The sequence below is a fragment of the Manis javanica genome, chromosome 16, assembly GCF_040802235.1.
Source record: "Manis javanica isolate MJ-LG chromosome 16, MJ_LKY, whole genome shotgun sequence".
In the NCBI taxonomy this organism is placed as follows: domain Eukaryota; kingdom Metazoa; phylum Chordata; class Mammalia; order Pholidota; family Manidae; genus Manis; species Manis javanica.
In genome coordinates this window covers 43,126,887-43,152,770 of record NC_133171.1, presented here as the reverse complement: position 1 = coordinate 43,152,770, position 25,884 = coordinate 43,126,887, and the positions used below count along the sequence as shown (strand labels likewise).

Here is a 25,884-nt window from a genome sequence, read left to right as displayed (position 1 = left end):
TTCAATCCCACCCAGTAAATCCACATTAATTGTTGAGGTCGGCATTAGTGATTTCAGGGGACCCATCATGTTTGATGACACATAAGGAAACAGCAGGCAATGCTTTATCCCAGCCTGTGCTGCTGTTCTCCGCGAACTATTTCCTCCAGCAGGCCTAGGAGCTGGAGTTTTATACGGTGGCTAATTTTAGTTGTCCGCAGTGGCTGCTGGGACCTATTGCCTCAGGAGGCTGACGAGAACTTTCCTGGCGGAGAGGCATTCCATTCTGTAATCTTGCGCTGAGAGCACTCTAATGGAGATTTGGTGATTTACAACCTCTGAGGACTAGATTCCTTCATGAAATGCAAGTTCGGGGAGCTGGGCTGTGTCCTCAGCAGTCAGCAGGAAACCCTCCAGACTTACTTTGATGGGTGGATCAATAGTTCCCATTCAAAACCTTTGGTTGAGATAAAGGGGACTGCTCTGCTTTGGGACTGACTGATGCTTAGGGAAGTCCTGGTGAGGGGCCGGCCCGGGTGGAGACTGCTCGTTCATACCGATTTTTCACGAAGGCAGCCCAGGGTCTGTGTCCCCCACTGCATGTTCCTTTCTTGCCAGTCAAACAAGGCACCGACTGGCATTCAGGAAAGTGTCTTGCAAGTTCGGTGGGAATTTCTGAACTATGCATTTAGTCTGCCAGTGCTTCCATTTCCTTCTCTGCTCCAATATATTACAGGCAAGGCAGCTACAAAAACCACCAGTGCCAGAATCATCACTTCCAAGAGCACAGTTCTGACCCAGCAACTACCCAGCTGAAAACCCTCAGATACACCCTTATGCAGATAAAATACACCCTACACGGCCACTCCGGACCTTCTGTGATCCAGGACGATCCCCAGGTGTGAATTTGTTTCACCCATGTCTCCACCACTAGTCCCCTTCCACTCCATCCAAACTGCATCACTGAATGTTCCCTATAAAAGTATTTTCCCACCTCTCTGCCTGTTACGGATTGAATGCTTGTGTCCTCTGAAAATTCAAATATTGAAGCTTTAAGGCCCATTGAGGCTGTATTTAGAAATGAGACCTCTGAGGAAGTAATTAAGTTTAAATGGAGTCATAAAGGTAGGCCTTGATCCCATAGGGTTAATGTCCTTAAGAGAAGAGACAGGAGAGAGTTCTGAACCCAGGTCACCCTTGTGGGTAAAATTGCAATATTTCCAGAATCTCTTGCCTGGCCTTAATTCATCTCCATATCAACAGGTATTTCCAGGGGGTGAAGAGAAGTAGCCATCTCCATATCAATAGGTAAAGACTAGGGCAAGCCAGGGCTTATCAGGATAGGTTGAGTGGGGTCCCTTCTTCGGGGACTCGGGACAGGGGAAGTGGACTGCTTATAAGAAATTAACAGGATTCTCCCACTTTATTTCTCCCTTTGACTGATTTCGGTTTCAAAGGTATTTTGCCCCTGCATTTTCCCCCTGGAGTTACAACCCTACAATAGTATATCCTGTAGAACTTACTGTGATAATAGAAATATTCCATAACCGCACTTTCCAATATAGTAGCCTTTAGCCAAATAGAGCTGTTGAGTGCTTGAAATGTAAATATCATGATTGAGGAACTGAATTTTCAATATTTTTTTAATTTAAATGTATTTAAAACATATAGCCTCATGTGGCTACTGGCTGTTATTTTAAATATCACAGTTCCAGGAGAATCTAGGTGGTTTATAGAAGGTTGCTTTTGTAAATATGAAGAGACTATCTACCCAATTCTTTCCTTTCTTGCCACCATAGAAGAAATGACAAAAGTATTTCATAGAGAGAAAAAAAAACATGCAGTTGTAGTCCAATTAACAAAAGGCACTCAAGTCGGTTATTTATTACCACCTTACATACTTACTGTGCAATTATTATCATTGAAACCTCAGAGCATTAGTGGTTTCCTAAACAATGCACCCTCCTATTTATTTTGGCTGTTGCTATGTTACTGTTGTCCACTGAACCCTGGCAGTAATGGAGGCTGACAGCTTCTGATGGGCCTGGCCCTTCTGCTGACCCACAGGCTCAGCAGGGGATACAGAAGGCTCTGCTTATAAAGCATAAAAGTGAGACATGGCTTAAAAGCCTGATTTCTAATCTTTGTCTTCACGAGTTTACACAAAACACTTGGTTTCAGAGCTCCACTCATGGAAGGTCTTCTCATATTTTTGAGGGAGTATCATCTGGGAGCAAAGCTACCAGTCAGTGCATTTTTCCCATGTACACAATACAATTCATAGTTAAATTCATTCTGGACAACTGGGCCTGTGTATCAGACAGTAGCTTAAAAATGGGATTTCCTTCTGGTAGTAGTAAAAATCCGCTTTTCCCAGGTTTTCTAAGGGAACTCATGGAATCACCAGAAGCATGAATGGTAAGAAGTTAAAAGATGGAAAGACATCATTGCATTTTGCCTTTTGTTGGTGACTGATTAGCTGGGACCTCTGTTTTCCTGTCTCCTTGTTGCTGAGAACTTAAGGTACAAAATAAAGGCTTTGGAAAAACAACATACTTTTTTTTAAAAGTATTATTGGTATAGACTCTTATGAAGATTTCACATGAAAAAACAATGTGGTTACTACATTTACCAATATTATCAAGTCCCTACCCATACCCCAATGCAGTCCCTGTCCATCAGTGCAGTGAGATGCCACAGATTCACTATTTGCCTTATCTGTGCTACACTAAAAACAACATACTCTTAAAAGAGAATGGAAAGAAGGAAGGTTAGCAAGTAACCTTTGCCTGAAGGCCAAAATATTTGCTATAGCTGTCTCCCACAAAATCACTTTAATATCATTATCACTGGGTGTCAGTTCCATTGAACTTCATGGGTGTATTCCAAACTGAAATTTAAACTTGAATTCAAAGGGCTAATATTTGGAAAGAAAGGAGAAGCACCCCAAGAGAAATGGGCATATTAAACTCAGTTAAGAGATCCCCACATCTGGCCAGGGCAGAGGAATCAGATTTACACTTAGCAACTAGAACATTACTTTATAAAATTAGTAAAGCAGACAAACTTTATAAAGTGATGGTTTTCAACATTGGGGATGGTAGCACAGAACCCAGACAGAGCCTGGCAGTCTCTCTGAGCTGAGGAAACAACAAAGTCCAGAGTTTGGGAGAGTCAAGGTGGCTAGAATTCATAGATCTAAATACCAGAGACGATGGGTTGCAGAGAGAGACAGAGATAGAGAGAGAGGGAGGCAGAGAGAGAAACTAACAAGCTTGGGAGAAGAACTGGAAATGAGTAGGAGAACGTCTTAACTGTCTTAGGATCTTACGTGGACTGGTCCCCACAGCCAGAGTGGAAAGCCCTCCTAGTGCATGAGACATCAGATAAAGTCCTGAGAGAGGTATTGCTTCAGTAAAAGCAGCCAAGTTGCCTCCAAACCAGGGATTTTCTAGAGCTGCCCTTACAAAGCTTACAAACCAGGCTCAAAAGGATCAAATTCTTTCCAAATAGCTTACCTGCATTCCAGAATGAGGCCTAGCACTATGTAAAAGAGAACAAAATCCAGTATCCAACAACATAAAATTCACTTTGTCTGGTAGTCAAATATATTACCAGATCATGTAAATAACTAGGAAAATGCAACTCATAATTAAAGAAAAGGTCAATCAATTAAAAATAAACTTGTACATGATGAAGGTGATAAAATTAGCATACAAAGACATTAAAATTGCTATTATGAATAGATTCCATATGTTTAAGAAGGTAGAATAAAACATGAACATGATCAGTGGACAACTGGCAATAAATTCAAAAACTTAGATTAAATCAACCAAGAACCTGAGGTGCGTGAACTACCCAATTTACTCACAAAGAAAAAGAAAACCTGAATTTACCTGTATCTATTAAATACATTGAATTTGCAAGGGGGAGAAAAACCTTCCCACCAAGAAACCTCCAGTGAAGATAGCGTCACTGGTAATTTCCACCAAGCTATAAAAGAAGAAATAGTACCAATTCTGCAATAACTCTTCCAGAGAACAAAAGAGGAAACACATTCCCAAGTTGTTCTGTGAGGCCCATATTTTCCTGATACCAAAACCAAACACAGAAATTAAGAAGGAAAACTGCAGACTAATATTCCTCATGAACACAGATACAAAAACTTTCACAAACTTTTAACCCATCAAATCTAGCACTCCATAAAAATAATCATAAATTATGACTAAGTAAGATTTATCCCAGAAATCTAAAGTTGGTTTAACACTTGAAAATAAATGGGTTTATTTCACATCAATAGACTAAAAAAGAAAAACCATCTAATGACCTCATTAGGTGCATTTGTCAAAATTCAATACATATTCATGGTAAAAACTCTTAAAAAACTAGAAATAAAGGGGAACTTAAAAGCATTTCTAAAAAAGGTATAGCTACCATCATATCTAATGATGAAAAGATTGAATGCATTCCTCCTAAGAATAGGAACAAAGCAACGATGTCTGCTCTCATGGTTTCTACCTAAGAGTGTGATGGAGATTCTAGCCAGAATAATAAGACCCCCTCCCACCAAAGACAAAAAGAAAGAGAGGGAGGAAGGAGTGAAGGAATACAGATTAGAAAAGAAGAAATAACATTGTGCTTTTCTTACAGATGACATGATCTATGATATATGATATGGTATATATGATATATGTGGAAAATCCTATAGTATCCATGCAAAATATTCTACTAGAACTAATAAAGAAATTTAGCAAAGTTTCAGGATATAATGGCCAACGTAAAAAAATCAACTACATTTCTATATATTAATAATGAACAACAGAAATTAACATTTTAGTTATAATAACATTAATCTTTAAAATTCTTAGGAACAATTTAATGAAGTATATACAAACTCTGTTCACTGAAAACTACAATTTGTTGCTGAAAGAAATAAAAGGCTTAAATAAGCTGAGAGCTATATCGTGCTCTGTAATTGAAAGGTTCAATATTGTTAAGGTATCAAAGCAATTTCAAAAAGAAAAAGGCTTTTTTGTAGAAATTAGTGAACTAATTCTAATGTTTTTATGAAAATGAAAGGACCTATAATAGCTAAAATAATTTTGAAAAAGAAAAACACTGGATAACTTAAATTCCCTGATTCTAAGATTTACCATACACAGTACTCAGAACAGTGTGGTTATTGGCATAAAGCTAAACACATAGATCAATGGCAGAATAGAGAGTCCAGAAATAGATTGAAATATATATCATCAATTGAATTTCATGAAGGTTTCAGGGCAATCCAATGGGAAAGGGATAATATTTCATTGAATGGTACTGGAAGAATTGGACATCTGAAGGACAGAGGGAAAGAAAAAGAGGGAGAGAGAGAACAAACTCATATTTTGCACCCTATGAAGAATTAACTCAAAATGGATCATAGAACTACATATAAAACCTAAACCTATAAAACTTGCAGAAGAAAATATAGGAGAAAATCTTTGTCAACCTTGGGTTAGACAAACAAGTCTTAGATAGGACACAAAAAGCACAGACCATAAGATAAAAAAATTGATAAATGGACTACATCAAAATAAAAAACTGCTGTGTTCAAAAGACACTGTTATGAAAATTACATGTCAAGCCATAGGCTTGTAAACTATTTGCAGAACACTTAGCTGATGAAGAAATTTTATCTTGAATATATAAAGAAATCTTAAAATTAAATAATAAGACATAATACTAAAATCATAATAATAAGCAAAGCATTTGAAAGGATATTTCATCACAGAAAACCTAATGGTGGCTAGTAAGTACATGATAAGATGGTTAACCTCATTAGTCATTAGAAAAATGTAAATTAAAGCTGCAGTGAAATACCATTTTACATTTACCAGTATGCCTAAAACTTAGAAGATTGACAATACCAAGTGCTGAGAAGAAAGCACCTGGAAGTCTCATGTAAATCCTGACAGTCACTTTGGAAATAATTTAAAAGGGCTTTTTTAGTAAGGTGAAACATTCACCAGAAATATAACCCAATAATTCCACTCCTAAGTAGTTGCTCAGGAGAAATGAAACCACAATCAACACAAAAGCCTATATGTGAATGTTTGTAGTCACTGATTTAATAACAGACAAAAACTGGGAAAGGACCCAAGTGTCCATCAACTGCTGAATGCATGAACAAACCCTGGTAGAGTCATACAGTGGAATACTACTCAGTAACAAAAAGGAACCACCTGCTGCTATATGTACTACATGGATTAATTCAAAAGCTTTATGCTAAGTGAAAGAAACCACACTCAAAACATTACAAAGAGTTTAATTCTGTTTTCATGATACTTTTTGAAAGGCAAAACTACAGTGATAGAAAGAAGGCCAATGGTTTCCAGAAATCAGATGGTGGCTGGGAGGGGATTCATGCAAAGGAGCAGGAGAAAACTTACAGAGGTGATGCTGATGTTGTACATCATGACTGTGGTGGTTCTTACACAGCTGTATACATTCGCCAAAACTCATGGACATGTACACACAAAATTGTTGGATGTGTGTAAATTATATTGCAATAAAATTGACCCCCCAAAAAAGCAAGGTACATAATAGGGTATATGGTATAATGCTATATTAAATAAAATATAACCTGTATTAAATAAAAGGAAAAAGAGATAATTTCAAATATAAACATACATATATATGTTGGAATGTACATAAAATGTTTCAGGAACCATATACATGAAATTTTTAGGATAAATTGCCTCAGAAAATGGAAATGATGTGTCTGAGAGGGCATGGTTGGGGAGAGAGCCTACCTTTTGTATCTTTCACATTGTGAACCATGCAAACAATAAACAGAGGAGAAAAGTCAGTTGAATTCAAAACCTGCTACTATTCAATATGATTTGAGTCAAAAATCCTGTTTCTATATGAGAACATCTCTATCTTTGTTACTCACCATTTCCTCTTGCACCTATTTTAAAAGTCACAGAGCTAACCAAAAATATATTTAATAAATACTTTAGAGATCACGACAATAATATAAATTCAAGATGTGAGAGAGAGGAGATCCCTGTGGGAGGGAGAGTATTTTACTGTAAAGAAGAATGAAGCTTCTATACACAGCAAGTTACAACCAGTGGAGGCTCTCAGGCTTAACTCATTCAAACTGCTTCTCTTTTTAAGTGGGTGAGAACTCTAAGGGCCAGAAAGTGTGCAAATGACTTCCCCAAATTTGCATGGTTAGTCGGCATCAGAATCCAGTTGGATATCTAGCTCTTAAGTCCTATTACATAGATAGTATCAGTTAAGCAGGTGACCTAGCACAGAGCATGGTTCAAAGTAAGTCTTCAGGAAATAGGAATTTCCCCTTCTCTTTTTCCCCCTATACCAGCTGGCTTCTCACCAGGACTCACCATTCCATCCATAGCACCTCAAAGTCAAATGTCAATGGATGCAGGGACATAATGGCCTTTGCTTAAATGCTAAGTCAAATGTCAATGGATGCAGGGACATAATGGCCTTTGCTTAAATGCTGACCAAATTTCCCAAGATACACTAATAAGCTTTCCCTTCAAGAAAAAATTTAACTACTCTTCTAATAGCCATTCAGTTTAATTCAACTCAACAAATATTTATAAGCCCCAACTATGGGCCAGGCTTCATGCTAATGGTGGGTGTACAGACACGGGTGAGTAAGATGTGGCAGGAGAACATGTTCCCTGTGGAGCCTTCAGCCTAGAGAGGAACACTCTTGCCCAGATGATTGTAGTGTTAGGTGACAAGGGCTGACCTGGAGGTAAGTGCTGAGGGGGTATCGTGCAGAATGACCTGGAGGTTCAGAAATGGCTTCCCAGGGAATATGAGTCCAGACAAATGAAGAGGTTGGTCAGATAATGGGGCAGGAGGAGATGCCATAGGCACAGGGATCAGCACGGACAAGGCCAGGTGAGGCAAAGCAACATCCAATTTGCAGGGAGCTGAGCATTCCTGAGGCATAACAAGCAAAGCGGGGTGTGGTGGGTGATGGGACAAGAGAGGTTGTTAGGGGCAGATGGTGCTTGCACATGATGGCCAAAAGTGACCTTGGTCATACTGGCGATGGGCAAGGCTTAAGTTGATGAGTTAAGTGTTCAATATGAAATTTTGTTCTAAGGGATGGTTTTTACTCCATCAGGTGGGAGAAGGATACGTTAGAGTTCAGTTCACTTTGACCAACATTTATGGAGTCACTTATGACAAGCCCAGCACCCCATAGGACACCACGCTGCAGAGATCAGAAAAATGTGGTCCCTTCCCTCAGGAAGCTGACAGTCTGGTGAGTTATTATTGAAAAAATGGGAGTGCAGAAAAGGATATGTCATGCAGTAGTCTAACACTGTTCCCCTCCCTTAATATTCTGATTGGCAGCCTCATCCCAGTCAGTTGATGTTTGCTCGCCCAGTGTTGACACTTCTGGTCATAATGTTTGGTTTGGCTAGTGTGTCTATTGACAGAACAGTGTTTGGTCTGCTATATAGATGCAGAAACACAAAGGCATTGTGGATACATTGAATTACCTATGGCGACATTATGACCATAGGCTGTTCCTTGCACTGTTGGACACCAACAGCTGTAGGAACCCTCAAGACCTTTAACTCCAGCATCCCTTCAGAGTTCAACAAATCAAATAAAGTCCTCAGACTACTGGCTTTCTGCTCAGTTTCAGAACGATGCTAAGAATGTGCCAGGCATTCTCATAAATGTCTGAAAACTAATGAGATGAAGGTGCAAACAGTCCACTGAATTCTCACAGAACCCCTTGCATTTGGTGAGAAATACAGAACCCAGAAGTGGCTGTCCATGTCCAGAGATTCCCATGCTTCAGCTCAACTGATTTCTACCTTGCAGGGCCATAGTGGGATAAAGAGTAACTCCTTTCCCAAAGATATGCCCTACCAGAACCTGTAAATGTAACCTTAATTGGAAAAAGAGTCTTTGTAAATGTAATTAAATTAAAGATTGAGATGAGATCATTCTGCGTTAGGATAGCCCCTAAATCCATTGACAAGTTTTTGTAAGAAAGACAAATAGATACAATGACATAGGAGAAAGGGCCATGTGTTAATGGAAGTGGAGTGATATAGTCATGAGCCAGGGAATGCTGGGAGCAACCACCAAGCTAAAAAGGCAAGGAGGGATTCTCCCCTAGAGCCGTTAGAGGGAGTGTGACTCTGCCAATACTTCAGACTTCTAGCCTCTAGAACTGTGGGGGAATAAATTTCTGTTGTTTTAAGCCACCAAATTTACGGTAATTTGTTACAGCAGCTCTATGAAACTAATATGGGGGCTTAGAGCACCATTCTGATGACTGCTTGCAGGCCGTTAGAACAAACCTCTTCCTCCCCCATTGCCCTGAGGATCTCTGGGAGTAACTCATTCCTTCCTCCCTTCATCCAATCACCATTTAAGAGGCTGTGGACTGGGTGTATGAGAATGGATAAGAGGCAGACACTCCTTCAAGTGTTCATGGCTAGAGAGAGAGAAAAAGACATAAAGAGGCCATTATGACATTAAGTGTTATGAGCTAAATTGTGTCTCCCCAAAATGTATATGTTGAATCCTAATTCCCTATACCTTAGAATGTGACTGTATTTGTATTTAATGAGGTAATTTAGCTTAAATGAGATCATTAGGGTGAACCCTAATCTAATGTGACTGGTATCCTTATAAGAAGAGAAAAATTAGGACAGAGTAAGGGCCATGTGAGACACTGGAAGAAGATGGCCATCTGCAAGCCAGAGGTCTCGGCTGGTGATGATGAGGTCTTAGCTAAAAGCCTGATGGAGCATGAAGACCTTTGCATACATTCTTTCCTTCCTCGCGTTTCCCCAGGAGGGAATGCATAGCTACACTCAGGGAATGGTATGGTCAGATGTGCTCTTTATATGAACTTCTGGTGATTTTGTGGGGGCCTCTTGGGAAGGAGATGAGTCTAGAGGCAGAGTGACCAGTTGAATAACTGGCCAGGATGACCTCCTTGGCCTGTGGCAGCCAAGATGGAAAGGAGAGAACATTTTAGAAGGTAAAAGTGACCAGACTGTTAGGAAATGAAGAGCAGAAATCTAAGTTATCAAAAGTTTTAGTTTGTACCATTGGAGATAGTGCCCCAAAAAGTGGTGGGATTAGTTGTGGATGAATTGACATTGTTTGCAGTCCCTTGGGGAAAAATGTCTGGAATTTCCCTTAGAAAACAGGTATATCCTAATTTAGGATATTTATTTCAGAATATCACATCACCTTGATTTTCAGAGGTAACATAATCCACACATGATGATTTGGATAATGTTTGTTTATTTCTTTTTTTGTGAGGGTTTCCTCCCATGATTTCTTGAGATGTTCAAAGGCTTAGAGCAAGTGGCTGACTCCACAGGAAAGAAAAGGAGTTGGTTGGACCACTGAAAGTACATTCTCCTCCCTCCCACATGGACATACAAGGCAGGAATACCTAGATAAGGAAGGTGGAATGTATCACAGTCATAAATAGCATTGAGGGTATATGGACCCTCCCAAGAGCATCTTTCACACACACAAAAAAATTTGCATAGACTTGTAGAATATTACAGAACCTCTAGAGCATATTTATGAACATCCAGCACCCCAGGCTAGGAATGCCAAGATAAAGGAAGTTCCCTGGATTGAGAAGCCAAAGTCCTGGCTTGCTATTAATTTGTAGGCAGCTGTGGACATGTTGGTTGACTTCTCAGGTTTTCAATTTTCTAATCATAGCTCTAGGATTCTGTGACCTCTTTGATGGCATTGATTCACACAGTAAACGAGTCCATATGGGCACCTAGAAAATGATTCTGAATAAAATTGGGACTTGACTGTGTTCCCAGAACCCTGATTAAGAAGAAATTATGACAAGAATAGATATCTTTTTTCAAACTTGCTCATTGTTCCATTTTTATATGCTTCATTGGTCCCATGAAAGGACAATTGGAAACAGGCAACAGGCTCAGACTTGTATCTTCTCACAAATGTTTCCAGAGACATATTTGATGTGTTCTTATTATTGACACTAGAGCGGGCTCTCCTTAGGGATCGTGGCATGGGAGAATCCTTTCAAGGCTCTGCTATTCCCAGGCATCCAAATGTGTAACTTCTGAGTAGTCCATCCAAGCTAACACAGACGACACAAGCACATTTTCATTGGAAACTAAACTAAAACAACATCAATCAAAACTTTGTGCTGAATCTATACATTCTGCTTACCAAACATAAAGTATACATACAGATACTTTATACATTAGCATCACACTGGCTAGCTTTTTCTAGAAATTTGCCTGTGTGAAGACAAGGTTCTAAATATTTGAAAATATCCCAGTAGTCAGCTAAATAAATAAATAAATAAATAAATAAATAAATAAATAAATAAACAAACAAACAAACAAATAGTCATTATATACAATGCATTTCTATCTAAATGCTAGAACTAATCTTAGAAATGAAGCTTGGGACATTTCTATGTGTTCCATGATCTACACAGCAGCTAGAAATGTTTCTTAATTTGCTCACTCATTGCCCTAACCATTGTTTTGCTTGTGACATCCTCCTCTAAAACATTCTATTATTCTTGGTTACCTTCAGGATAAAATCAAGCCCGCCAGTTTTCCATGGAAGACTGCACTCCTGGCTCTTCAGCCTCACCCTCTGCTCTGCAGCTGTGCAGACCTCTCCACTCCAGCCAAACAGACAGTTCTACACACATGCGTTTGCTGTGCCTTTGCTTATGCTGAGCCCACCATCTGGAACATCCTTGCTGGCTCCTCAACTGAGCCACATCTCAACACCAAATCCATCTGCACTCCCCTTACTTTTCCATGAGATTTTACAGTTTCTCCCCTGAAATGATGAATTTGTGTTTACCTCCAAGGCAAATGGACTAAATGTGTTGCTTACGAAAACTCCTGCGAAGGACCTGGGAGGTTAGAGTTGCTAGATCTTGGCCAAGGAAAGAGCCCCATGGTGGCAAGAAAGGAAGGAGAGTCTATGAGTGAATAAGATTCCTTAAACTGAGCATCCCTATCAATACAAAACTTAAACATTTACCCACAGTATATGTTTTTATTCATTTACAAACTACATTAATGTACTACTATAAGAATATACTATGCACATTCATTTTGAAATACATAAAATATTGACATTTAAGAAGACCAGACAAAATTAAATAGAAATATTCTTCAACAGTTGTCCTTCTGATTATAATATTCTAATATCTCATGCATTACATTGAATGCCTGTTTTGAATACCATGACTGCTGGGACAGCTTCAAGCTTCCTGGGCTCTAGTGATAATAACAATTATGAACAACTCTGTTACACTTCCCACCATGCTGAACCAGGTCATAGAGAGTTACTCTTTTCACACAAATTCTAGGCTATGAGTCTAAGAAACATTTACCAGGGCTATTATGTTGCCTGACTTCAAGAGTGCACCATTCACATTTTCCATGAATGGTGCCCCCTAAATAGGTTCAGTGCACAACCTGTGCAGCCCTGCATGGGGACCCTTTCCATGCCTCATCAGAGACTGCCTCTGTGGACTATTTCCTAGGTTTCGCGTGCATTGAGAGTGGTAAGGAGTGTCGGTCTCATAGTGGCTCTTCCACCACACCCAAGTGTGGAAATCATGATCATTATCAAGCAGTCTCCTGGAGCAGATAATAGTGGTGCCATATATATGATGCTGATGAAGAGCTGGAACTTTACACCCTGGAATCAAAGACTGTAACACTTGGAAGGGATCACAAGTCAATGGAAACTTGGGTCCAGGAATGTTTCATAGCAAACTATTAAAGTTGTGTTAGAATTTCCTCACAAGTGCTCCTTCCACAACATTACACTGTTCATGTTAGGATCAGCTAGTGGAACATCGTTTGAATGTCTACTGACTATAAGGCACAGTGCTTAAAATAAAAATGCTATGAATTGCTGAAATTCATCACAATAAATAACTGTTTAGGCTTCTAATATGGAACATTTATTCTACATCAGGTACTATACTAAGCAAGTTACATGGCTTATATTACTTAGTCTTCACAACAATCTTATGAAGAACATTATAATTATAACATCCATTTTACCAATGAGGAAACTGAGGCAGAGAGAAGCTAAACAACTGACCAGAAATTAATCTGCTACACCAGGTTTCAAACCATGTAACTGGCTTTAAAATCTGCTCTACAGCATATATAAATGAGCACATCTTCTCAATCCTACATTCCAAGAGAAGGTGTCCATAGCTGGAACGGGAATAACACCTCCATTTACTCAGAGGCTCTGGCCAACTCCCCTAAAGTCAGTCTTGACTTTATTTTTTCTTTCTGCTCCACATCAAACCCATCTGCAAAACCTCTGGGCGCTCTCTTCAAAATAATCCCAGTCCTACTCACACTACCTCCCTGCTGTCACCAGAACTGGTTCACCATCATCTCTTGCCTAGGTTCTCAATTGCCTCCAAACTACTACCCCTGCTTCTATCCTTTTTCTGCTGGTCTGTTATCAAAAAGGCAACTAGAATATTCCTTCCAAAATCCTCTGGCAACTCCCATATCACTAAGCAAAAGTGAAAGTTCTTCCAGTGACTCATAAAGCCAGCAGGATCCATGACCACCTCCACCTTCCAGCCTCACTGGCTGCCGCCTCACCTCTTCACTCACCCCACTCCAGCCACGCTGCCTCCTCGCAGCCCCACCCACTGCTGTCTGCCCCACTGTGGGAAGCTGAATACGGTCCACAACCTAATCCCCAGAATCCAAGAATGTTACTTTGTGTGGCAAAAGGGACTTTTGCCGATGTGACTGAATTATATATCTTAAAATGTGGAGATTGTCCTGGATTATCCTGGAAGGCCAGACTAGTCATAGGCTCCTTACCAGAGGGTGGCAGGAGGAGTCAGATGAGAAGGAGCAAGGCGAAGATGGAAACAGGGAGGGAAGAGGTGGTGAGATCCGGACCCTGAGCAAGGAGTGAGAACAGTTTCTAGACATGGGAAGAGGGACAGAAATGGTTCCTCCCCTAGGGCCTCCGGCACACAGCCTGCCGGCCCCTTGTCTTCAGCTTCGCCAGCCTCCTGTTAAGTTTCTGGTCTCCAGAACTGTACGAGAATGCATTTGTATTGTTTCCAGCCACTAAGTTGGTGGTGACTCTAAATGACAGCAACAAGAAATTAATACTCCCATTATTACTGTTTTATGTTTCTTTATGGCACTATCACCAGCACATTTTTTATTTCCTTATTTATTTGCCCCTCAGTTGTCTCCCCTACTACAATGCAAAGTGCAGGGCAGCCAAGATTTTGTTTTCTTCATCATTGGAAACCCAGGACCTGGCACAATAACTATCTATAGGATGAATAAATAAATTATATATTTTAATTGAGTAATTGATCCACACTCTGAAATGGGGGAGCCTCAACACAGTGTTGGTTGAACACAGTCAAACCTGTGTGGCATTTTCACTAACTCATCTACAATAGCTGGTAACTTACATAAATGAGTACAGCATAGATGCGACCCAAGTGGTCTACAGTGAAACAGCCCAGGGGAAGAATCCCCCCAGGGCTGCTCAGCAACAAGCCCTGAGAGGCAGATGGTGAGCCATAAGCACACCTGAGCCCCATCCAATGCAGGGGGCCCAGCGCCACCGCTGAGAGCTGGGTGGGGGAGGGAGCCTGAGCAGGGCACACTCACACTCTCCATCCTCAGCAGCCAGAGAGCCCCTGAAATCCCCACTTTCATATGTTACATTTCCATTCAACATTGAATAAAGAACGTAGTGGGAAGGGGTTGGGGGTTGAGAAGCAGGGATTATGACCCTGGCTCTTCTTACTGCTACTGACTATCTTTAAAAAGAAGTCCACACACAGGAGTTGAGGTCGATGGTACATCCTGTGACCTCTTAACATAAGTATCCTAAATAGCATGTAAACTCAAAGAGCTAAATCCAGTATCTGCTTTAAGGAACTACAGATCTTAAACAATTTAGGAACCACACAGTGAAGATGCCAATACTTCTATTTCCTCCTACTTCTGTCTGGTTCAACATCAGTGAAGGGTACTTTCTGGTGAAATCAACATGACCAGATTTACAGATGATATCCTGATGCGCTCATATTGATGGTGATGGTGCTGATAATATCCACTTTGCTTGTTGCATGAAGTGGCATGGATGCCTCTGTCTTGAGCAAAAATACACCTAGTTCTCACTTTTCAAACGTGGTTTTTTATTCTTCATTTTTTTTTTGAAACTAACAGTGGTAATGTGGATATAGAAGTTGGAAGGCTGCTAGCATGCACCTACTTGAACGTCACCTCCTCCATGGAGCCCCTCCAGATTCTTTCATGCACGTTTCAGCAGTCTCTCCCAGAATACCCACTTGTACTCTGCTCACTGCTCTGTTTCACCAAGATTAATCCTGTACAAGTCTGTCTCCTACAACACATTGTTATTTCTTAAGAGCAAGGGCCCTGTCTTATACACACCCTCTTTCCCCACAAATGCACAACATAATACCAGGCAAGGTTTGGTACCTAAATATGAGCCAAACATTTTGCTAGATGCTTTCTGAAAGGACCTTGTGATAGAGTAAAGGAGACATGATTTACACACAAAACAGCTAGGGAAAAGGACAAAGCAGAAAATGATAACGTATTCAATTAGTAAATAAAGTGAATTTCTTTAGAGGAGTTATTGGAAACCAGGAAGGGAAGAAATAAGTGTGGACTGGGTTTCTTATAGGTTCATAGAGTAACCATTTTTATTAGCAAGAATAGCAGCATTCACTAATACACTGTCTTCGAATAATAGAATGTGTAAATATGAATTTGGGGTGGATGTTGGGGAAAAATGTTCTATCTTCTTGATTAATAAAGATGATTTATTTAGTCCTGAAATGCTTTTAATGCTTTGGTTATGTTTATAACCATACTCTTTATTACAGTATTGGTCTAAAACAAAGTTCACCAACGTTCTAAGTTCACCCATCATAAGCATTAAACATTAATGGGGGCAATCGATGTCCTACTACTACTAAAGTCATCTTACTTCATCAGGTATTTCAGTTATATGGGTGCCAAAAGGGCAAACTCAGTGACAGTTAACATTTATTGACCATTTATCTGAAGTCTTAGAAACGTTAAGAAGGAAACACTGGCACCTGGCTGTTGATTTAACTTCCTCTCACAAGCCTTGGCTTCATTTTGGAATGAAGCAAATTTTAACCAGACAGGAATATGTACCTAACATCTGTCACAGAGGTAAGGATTTGAGCAGCCATTTCTGCTCACTTAGAAGTGAGCGCAAAAAATGCTTTGCCCAGGTATAGAAGTCGGTAGTTTGACACACATTTTAAGTGCACTTTCCAGCTCTTGCCATTTTGAGCTGAGAGGGAACTCACTCTTGAACATGTATTACGATCCAAGGACTATGACACCATGCATCTCTCCCTGGTCTCTCAGCGTAAAATAAAACTCCAACTATATGCCCTCTGCACATGCAGGTGTGCCTGACAGAGGCAGCCCTTACCTTCACAAAGAGAATGATCTCAGGGTTCACGGAAGCTGATTTATTTTCTTCCAAACCAGCAGAATAGCAGGTGGGAGAATCCCCATGGGTGAAGAAGGTCCTGCTCCTCTGGACTGTGAAGTTTGCAGGAGAGGGCAGGTCTTTCTCCACCACGCTTCCATTCTCCTGGGGCTCCTCTGGACCAGGCTCCTGGTCCGTGGTTGGCGAGCACAGTTCTTCCTTTGAGATGTCCCTGTCCTGCTGGGGCTCAGCTGGTTGGAGATGCTGAGCCTCAGGACATACCTCATCAGGCAGGAGGTAGCCACCTTCTTCTGGTTGGGAAGAGGCTACGCTGCTCTCCTCACCCCCCACAGCACAAACTGACACAGAGTCATACTCCCGGGTTTCCAGCTCCGGGGCAACAACAGTGTTTTCTGATCCCGAGTCTTCGTGAACGTCATCATAGAGGGGACCTTCGTTTTCCTCGGGCTGGTCTGGGACCTCATACACCCTCTCATTTTGGACCGTGTTGTAGACGATGCTGAAGTCTTCGTCATTCATGTTTATTGACCTGATGGATCTTTGCAGGCAGACCTGAATAGATCTGAAATGAGTAAAGGGATAGAAGATGCTGTGCTGCCTTGCAGAGGAATCAACAGGCTTACGAAACACAGCAAATAGCAACAGCTATCAATGACAAGTCTCTAACAATCATTTACTGGAGGTTTTAATAAACAAACTGCAAGTCCACTGGACACAAGATAAAGCTTACACACTCAGTTAACTCCTTCACTCCTGACAATATTTTTTAGTAGACTCTGGGGTTTTCCTCTGTGCCAGTAACCTCAAGGTTCTTTGGACCAACTGGAGGTTGAATTGAATTATCTTCCCAGTATACACTGAAATTCTGAATACTTAGCCATTTGTCACTAAATAGAGCTCCTCTTTCAATTGCCTCCAAATGTTAACAACACTCAAAAATCCCTGCAATTCAATGGAGAACAATTATTTGAAACTGTAACTCACTTATTCATAGCTGAATTAGTTATACAAAACAGTTCCTTGAGTATTGATATCCTATGATAAGTGAATAACACATGCTCCAGTTAGGTAATGAATTCCATTTATGTTTCTTATCTGGAAACACCACTAGGTGATCAAATGGGAGAAGGAAAAGAAAATAAATTATCGGGTCTATGGCCACATCAGTACAAAGCACCCAAAATAAGGGACTGAAAGATTTATGGCTTTAAGTTTTATTTTTCCCTCTTAAATCTGTGGGATCATCACAACCTTCACAAAGATTCTGTTATGTATAGGATACTGAATTGAGCACTAAACATGAGTTAAAAGATATATTCTCTATCATCAAGGGACTTATAAATGTAGTTGGAGTGCCAGCAAGGGACACTAAAATCTTAATGGGCACAAAATAAACTATTCAAGGTTTTCTTAGTGCTATTGATCCAGGTCTGGAATAAGCAACAAATCATATGTACAAGACTGCCTAGTTGATGTCAAACACAAATGCCACAGATATACAGGCTCTTTGTTTTTTAATCTTTATTCTATTTTGCTAACTCCTGATTTCCATCCCCACATCAAGTACATTGTTCTCTTTGACGTGACAACCCAGACAGATCGTAAAGGGACTTTAATGCCTAGAAATCATGTGAAAATTGGGATGAAGTGCAACTCTGGCTGATAGGTTTCAAAGCATTTGGTGAGCATCTTACTGATAAGCTCTTTTGTAACTTTAGGTCCAACATTGTAACCAGGAATCTTACGGAGAAAACTAGAGCAGTATTTCGAGAGTTCTAGCTTTTAGGACAGCTTAAGTAATTGATAAGGGGAATGAGGCCAGAGGCAGACTTTAAAGGCTATTGACACTAACTTTTTTTTTTTTTTGAGAGGGCATCTCTCATATTTATTGATCAAATGGTTGTTAACAACAATAAAATTCTGTATAGGGGGGTCAATGCTCAATGCACAATCATTAATCCATCTCAAGCCTAGTTCTCATCAGTCTCCAATCTTCTGAAGCATAACGAACAAGTTCTTACTTAGTGAACGAATTCTTACATAGTGAATAAGTTCTTACATGGTGAACAGTACAAGGGCAGTCATCACAGAAACTTTCGGTTCTGATCACGCATTATGAACTATAAACAATCAGGTCAAATATGAATATTCATTTGATTTTTATACTTGATTTATATGTGGATCCCACATTTCTCCCTTTATTATTATTATTATTTTTATTTTTAATAAACTGCTGAAGTGGTAGGTAGATGCAAGATAAAGGTAGAAAACATAGCTTAGTGTTGTAAAAGAGCAATTGTAGATGATCAGGTGTGTGCCTGTAGACTATGTGCTAATCCGAGCTAGACAAGGGCAATAAAACATCCACGGATGCAGAAGCTTTCTCTCAACACGGGGTGGGGGGGTGAGGTTCTAAGCTTCACCAGGGTTGTTCCCCAATTTCTCACCTGATGGCCCCCCTGCGACTGTGCCTGTCTTAGGTTGTTCCTCCCTTGAGGAATCTTACCCGTCTCTGGCTAACCAGTCATCTTCCGGGGCCATACAGGGAAATGTAAAGTTGGTAAGTGAGAGAGAAGCCATATTGCTTGAAAAGGTTAGCTTTTTACTTCTTTGCAGATTTATGCCCTGTGGCTTCTATGCCCAGCACTTGTCTCGAGGTATCTTTACCACCTGGAGGAATTATGATACTTGGTAAATTTGATATGAGGCACGAATTCTATTTAAGGGTTGTAATTAGGAAGGAAGAAGGAAAGCTATAGAGGTAGCATATGGAAGAAAACATGGAAGGATTGATTATTTCTTTGACATATCTTCTTGTAGAGTACCTTAAGTATGTATAGGTTTTAAACTACTAACTAACTTGCACACACATATTAACATAATAGGAATACGGTGACATAAACAAACCAAATCTATAATTACCAGCCATTTCCAGTGAAGCCAAGAAACCCAGTTAGGCACCCTAGGCATTTGTGAAAATTTGTCTATGATATGATGGATATTGTCCAACTGTACCTGAACAGTCTGAGAGAAATCAGACAAATTAAAGCAACCCATTTCTGGGATCTGTTCACATCCCATATGTTCTTTTAACCGTAGATAGTCTATATAGTCGTAAGATTTTGGAGCGCTACAACTTGCACCCCTCCCAACTCCTGATTGAGTTCCAGCAGTACAGATCTGGTCAGATTCCTTGTCTCACTGTATGCACATGCCAGCCTCGACATCTCCCTCCTCATTCCAATGGCAAGTCCAGGAAACGGTGGGGTGGACGCAGCCACAACCGCAGCATCACCCGGACCCCTGTGGAGGCTTTTTGATGATCATCCCCCGGCACGAGTCCTCCAGAGAGTGCTGATGCGGGAAGCTCCTCCTCATATCGTATCTTAGTTCACTTTCTGGGTAGCCAAGCTAGGCCTTGATCTTCTGCATAGAAAAAAACAGACCCTTTGCCCACACTTTGACATGCCCTCTATACCACTGTGTAGAACTCATTGGAGGTCAGCACACAGGAACTGCTTTTTTTTTTTTTTTATTAAGAGAAAGGAATATTATCAGAAAAGAGTACCTCCATAGCAGATCATCTGACACCCTTTAAGTGATCAACATTAAGGATATTTAAAGCATGTGTTAATCTTTGATTTACCAATTCTTTTATCCTATCAAGGAGTAATCCCCCTTTTCTTTCTTTTTTTCTTTTTTTTTTATAATCCTTAATCTACACTTACATGAAGAATACTATGTTTACTATGCTCTCTCCTATATCAGGTCCCCCCTAAAAACCACCTTACGTTCTCTGTCCATCAGCATAGCAAAATGTAGAATCACTACTTGTCCTCTCCGTGTTGTAGAGCCCTCCATCCCCTTTCTACTTCCCCCCCCCATGCATGCTAATCTTAATACCCCCCTTCTTCTTCCCCCACACTTATCCCCCCCTGCCCACCCATCCTCCCCAGTTCCTTTCCCTTTGGTACCTGTTAGTCCATTTTTGGGTTCTGTAATTCCGCTGCTGTTTTGTTCCTTCAGTTTTTCCTTTGTTCTTATATTCCTCAGATGAGTGAAATCATTTGGCATTTCTCTTTCTCCGCTTGGCTTATTTCACTGAGCATAATACTCTCCAGCTCCATCCATGTTGCTGCAAATGGTTGGATTTTTCCACTTCTTATGGCTGAGTAGTATTCCATTGTGTATATGTACCACATCTTCTTTATCCATTCATCTACCGATGGACATTTAGGTTGCTTCCAATTCTTGGCTATTGTAAATAGTGCTGCGGTAAACATAGGGGTGCATCTGTCTTTCTCAAACTTGATTGCTGCGTTCTTAGGGTAAATTCCTAGGAGTGGAATTCCTGGGTCAAATGGTAGGTCTGTTTTGAGCATTTTGATGAACCTCCATACTGCTTTCCACAATGGTTGAACGAATTTACATTCCCACCAGCAGTGTAGGAGGGTTCCCCTTTCTCCACAGCCTCGCCAACATTTGTTGTTGTTTGTCTTTTGGATGGCAGCCATCTTACTGGTGTGAGGTGATACCTCATTGTAGTTTTAATTTGCATTTCTCTGATAATTAGCGATGTGGAGCATCTTTTCATGTGTCTGTTGGCCATCTGTATTTCTTTTTTAGAGAACTGTCTGTTCAGTTCCTCTGCCCATTTTTTAATTGGGTTATTTGTTTTTTGTTTGTTGAGGCGTGTGAGCTCTTTATATATTCTGGACGTCAAGCCTTTATCGGATCTGTCATTTTCAAATATATTCTCCCATACTGTAGGGTTCCTTTTTGTTCTATTGATGGTGTCTTTCGCTGTACAGAAGCTTTTCAGCTTAATGTAGTCCCACTTGTTCATTTTTGCTGTTGTTTTCCTTGCCCGGGGAGATATGTTCAAGAAGAGGTCACTCATGTTTATGTCTAAGAGGTTTCTGCCTATGTTTTTTTCCAAGAGTTTAATGGTTTCATGACTTACATTCAGGTCTTTGATCCATTTTGAGTTTACCTTTGTATATGGGGTGAGACAATGGTCCAGTTTCATTCTCCTACATGTAGCTGTTCAGTTTTGCCAGCACCATCTGTTGAAGAGACTGTCATTTTGCTATTGTATGTACATGGCTCCTTTATCAAATTTTAATTGACCATATATGTTTGGGTTAATTTCTGGAGAATCTACTCTGTTCCACTGGTCTGTGGATCTGTTCTTGTGCCAGTACCAAATTGTCTTGATTACTATGGCTTTGTAGTAGACCTTGAAGTTGGGGAGTGAGATCCCCCCTACTTTATTCTTCTTTTTCAGGATTGCTTTGGCTATTCAGGGTCTTTGGTGTTTCCATATGGATTTTTGAATTATTTGTCCCAATTCATTGAAGAATGTTGCTGGTAATTTGAGAGGGATTGCATCAAATCTGTATATTGCTTTGGGCAGGATAGCCATTTTGACGATATTAATTCTTCCTAGCCATGAGCATGGGATGAGTTTCCATTTATTAGTGTCCCCTTTAATTTCTCTTAAGAGTGACTTGTAGTTTTCAGAGTATAAGTCTTTCACTTCTTTGGTTAGGTTTATTCCTAGGTATTTTATTCTTTTTGATGCAATGGTGAATGGAATTGTTTTCCTGGTTTATCTTTCTATTGATTCATTGTTAGTGTATAGGAAAACTACAGATTTCTGTGTGTTAATTTTGTATCCTGCAACTTTGCTGTATTCTGATATCAGTTCTAGTAGTTGTGGAGTGGAGTCTTTAGGGTTTTTTTATGTACAGTATCATATCATCTGCAATAGTGACAGTTTAACTTCTTCTTTACCAATCTGGATTCCTTGTATTTCTTTGTTTGTCTAATTGCTGTGGCTAGGACTTCCAGTACTATGTTAAATAACAGTGGGGAGAGTGGGCATCCCTGTCTGGTTCCTGATTTCAGAGGAAATGCTTTCAGCTTCTCGCTCTTCAGTATAATGCTGGCTGTGGGTTTATCATATATGGCCTTTATTATGTTGAGGTACTTGCCCTCTATTCCCATTTTGCTGAGAGTTTTTATCATGAATGGATGTTGAATTTTGTCAAATGCTTTTTCAGCATCTATGGAGATGATCATGTGGTTTTTGTCTTTCTTTTTGTTGATGTGGTGGATGATGTTGATGGATTTTCGAATGTTGTACCATCCTTGCATCCCTGGGATGAATCCCACTTGGTCATGGTGTATGATCCTTTTGATATACTGTTGAATTCTGTTTGCTAATATTTTATTGAGTATTTTTGCATTTACATTCAGCAGAGATACTGATCTGTAGTTTCCTTTTTTGGTGGGGTCTTTGCCTGGTTTTGGTATTAGGGTGATGTTGGCTTCATAGAATGAGTTTGGGAGTATTCCCTCTTCTTCTATTTTTTGGAACACTTTAAGGAGAATGGGTATTATGTCTTCTCTGTGTGTCTGATAAAATTCCGAGGTAAATCCGTCCGGCCCCGGGGTTTTGTTCTTGGGTAGTTTTTTGATTACCATTTCAATTCCTTTGCTCACAATTGGTTTGTTTAACTTTTGTGTTTCTTCCTTGGTCAGTGTTGGGAGGTTGTATTTTTCTAGGAAGTTGTCCATTTCTTCTAGGTTTTCCAGCTTGTTGGCATATCGGTTTTCATAGTAGTCTTTAATAATTCTTTGTATTTCTGTGGGGTCTGTCTTTATTTTTCCATTCTCATTTCTGATCATGTTGATTTGTGTTGATTCTCTTTTTCTCTTAATAAGTTGGGCTAGAGGCTTATCTATTTTGTTTATTTTCTCAAAGAACCAGCTCTTGGTTTCGTTGATTTTTGCTATTGTTTTAATCTTCTCAATTTTCTTTATTTCTTCGCTGATCTTTATTATGTCCCTCCTTCTGCTGACTTTAGGCCTCATTTGTTCTTCTTCTTCCAGTTTCCATAATTGTGATGTTAGACTATTTATTTGGGATTGTTCTTCCTTCTTCAAGTGTGCGTGGACTGCTATATACTTTCCTCTTAAGACTGGATTCACTGTATCCCACAGAAGTTGGGGCTTTGTGTTGTTGTTGTCATTTGTTTCTATATATTCCTTGATCTCTATTTTGATTTGTTCATTGATCCATTGATTATTTAGTAGCATGTTGTTAAGCCTCCACGTGTTTGTGAGCCTTTTTGTTTTCTTTGTAGAATTTATTTCTAGTTTTATACCTTTGTGGTCTGAAAAATTGGTTGGTAGAATTTCAATATTTTGGAATTTACTGAGGCTCTTTTTGTGAGCTAGTACGTGGTCTATTCTGGAGAATGCACTTGAGAAGAATGTATATCCTGTTGCTTTTGGATGTAGAGTTCTATAGATGTCTATTAGATCCATCTGTTCTAGTGTGTTGTTCAGTGCCTGTGTGTCCTTACTTATTTTCTGCCCGGTGGATCTATCCTTTGGGGTGCGTGGTGTGTTGAAGTCTCCTAAAATGAATGCATTGCAGTCTATTTCCCTCTTTAGATCTTTTAGTATTTGTTTCACATATGCTGGTGCTCCTGTATTGGGTGCATATATATTTAGAATGGTTATATCCTCTTGTTGGACTGAGCCGTTTATCATTACGTAGTGTCCTTCTTTATCTCTTGTTACTTTCTTTGCTTTGAAGTCTATTTTGTCTGATATTAGTACTGCAACCCCTGCTTTCTTCTCACTGTTGTTTGCCTGAAATATGTTTTTCCATCCCTTGACTTTTAGTCTGTGCTTCTCTTTGGGTTTAAGGTGAGTTTCTTGTAAGCAGCATATAGATGGGTCTTGCTTTTTTATCCATTCTATTACTCTGTGTCTTTTGATTGGTGCATTAAGTCCATTTACATTTAGGGTGACTATTGAGAGATATGTACTTATTGCCATTGCAGGCTTTAGATTTGTGGTTACCAAAGGTTCAAGGTTAGCTTCTGTAGTATCTTACTGCCTAACTTAGCTCGCTTATTGAGCTGTTATATACACTGTCTAGAGATTCTTTTCTTCTCTCCCTTCTTATTCCTCCTCCTCCATTCTTCATATGTTGTGTGTTTTGTTCTGTGCTCTTTTTAGGAGTGCTCCCATCTAGAGCAGTCCCTGTAAGATGCCCTGTAGAGGTGGTTTGTGGGAAACAAATTCCCTCAGCTTTTGCTTGTCTGGGAATTGTTTAATCCCGCCATCATATTGAAATGATAGTTGTGCTGGATACAGTATCCTTGGTTCAAGGCCCTTCTGTTTCATTGCTTTAAATATGTCATGCCATTCTCTTCTGGCCTGTAGGGTTTCTGTCAAGAAGTCTGATGTTAGCCTGATGGGTTTTCCTTTATAGGTGACCTTTTTCTCTCTAGCTGCTTTTAAAACTCTTTCCTTGTCCTTGATCCTTGCCATTTTAATTATTATGTGTCTTGGTGTTTTCCTCCTTGGATCCTTTCTGTTGGGGGTTCTGTGTAATTCTGTGGTCTGTTTGATTATTCCCTCCCCCAGTTTGGGGAAGTTTTCAGCAATTATTTCTTCAAAGAGACTTTATATCCCTTTTCCTCTTTCGTCTTCTTATGGTACCCCTATAATAAAAATATTATTCCTTTTGAGTTGGTCACATAGTTCTCCTAGTGTTGTTTCATTCCTGGAGATCCTTTTATCTCTCTATATGTCAGCTTCTATATGTTCCTGTTCTCTGGTTTCTATTCCTTCAATGGCCTCTTGCATCTTATCCATTCTGCTTATAAATCCTTCCAGGGATTGTTTCACTTCTGCGATCTCCTTCCTGACATCTGTGATCTCCCTCCAGACTTCATCCCATTGCTCTTGCATTTTTCTCTGCATCTCTGTCAGCATGTTCATGATTTTTATTTTGAATTCTTTTTCAGGAGGACTGATTAGCTCTGTCTCCTTCTCAGGTGTTGTCTCTGTGATCTTTGTCTGCCTGTAGTTTTGCCTTTTCATGGTGATAGAGAGAGTTTGCAGAGCTGGTACAAGTGAGTGCTGGAAGAGCTTTCCTTCTTGTTGGTTTGTGGCCTTCCTCTCCTGGGAGAATAGCGACCTCTAGTGGCTTATGCTTGGCAGCTGTGTGCAGACAGGGCTTCTGCTACCTGCCCATTTGCTATGGAGTTTATCTCCACTGTTGCTGTGGGCGTGGCCTGGCTGGGGCTGCTCCTCCAAAATGGTGGAGCCCCATTGGAGGGGTAGCGGCCAGGAGGCTATTTATCTCCGTAAGCGGCTTCTGTGCTCCCTGTTGCCCAGGGGGTTAAAGTGCCCAGAGATCCCCAGATTCCCTGCCTCTGATCTAAGTAAGTGTCCTATCCTGCCCCTTTAAGACTTCCAAAAAGCACTCTCCAAACCAAAACAACAACAGCAACAACGAAAGAGGAAAAA

General features: G+C 40.1%; 1 protein-coding gene and 1 long non-coding RNA gene across 3 annotated transcripts; one reads left to right on the top strand and one right to left on the bottom strand.

Annotated features, from left to right (window-relative positions):
* Nucleotides 1–213: 213 nt before the first annotated feature.
* On the top strand, nt 214–15,860 carry LOC140846842 (uncharacterized). 2 transcript variants are annotated; one of them, XR_012126313.1, is made up of 5 exons: nt 214–343; nt 716–878; nt 2,357–2,502; nt 8,135–8,275; nt 11,587–15,860. It is a non-coding gene; the product is annotated as an uncharacterized lncRNA (long non-coding RNA). The 2 variants fall into 2 exon arrangements; XR_012126314.1 differs by lacking the exon at nt 2,357–2,502.
* Nucleotides 10,280–17,170, bottom strand: LOC108409030 (chloride intracellular channel protein 5-like). Its single transcript, XM_017679357.3, has 2 exons — nt 16,528–17,170; nt 10,280–11,119 (listed from the first exon to the last, which is right to left on the bottom strand). Exons 1-2 carry the CDS (start codon nt 17,065–17,067, stop codon nt 11,018–11,020), a joined length of 642 nt encoding a protein of 213 aa, XP_017534846.1. The 5' UTR covers nt 17,068–17,170; the 3' UTR covers nt 10,280–11,017.
* Between the last annotated feature and the right edge of the window lie 8,714 nt (nt 17,171–25,884).

Bases quoted from the DNA above. Each gene is read 5' to 3' on its own strand.
- LOC108409030 (XM_017679357.3), bottom strand. From the start codon at position 17,067: ATGAATGACGAAGACTTCAGCATCGTCTACAACACGGTCCAAAATGAG. The intron at 11,120-16,527 runs GTAAGGGCTGCC...CGTCTGTGTTAG, and splicing joins AGATCATTCTCTTTGTGAAG to CTTGGATGGACTACTCAGAA.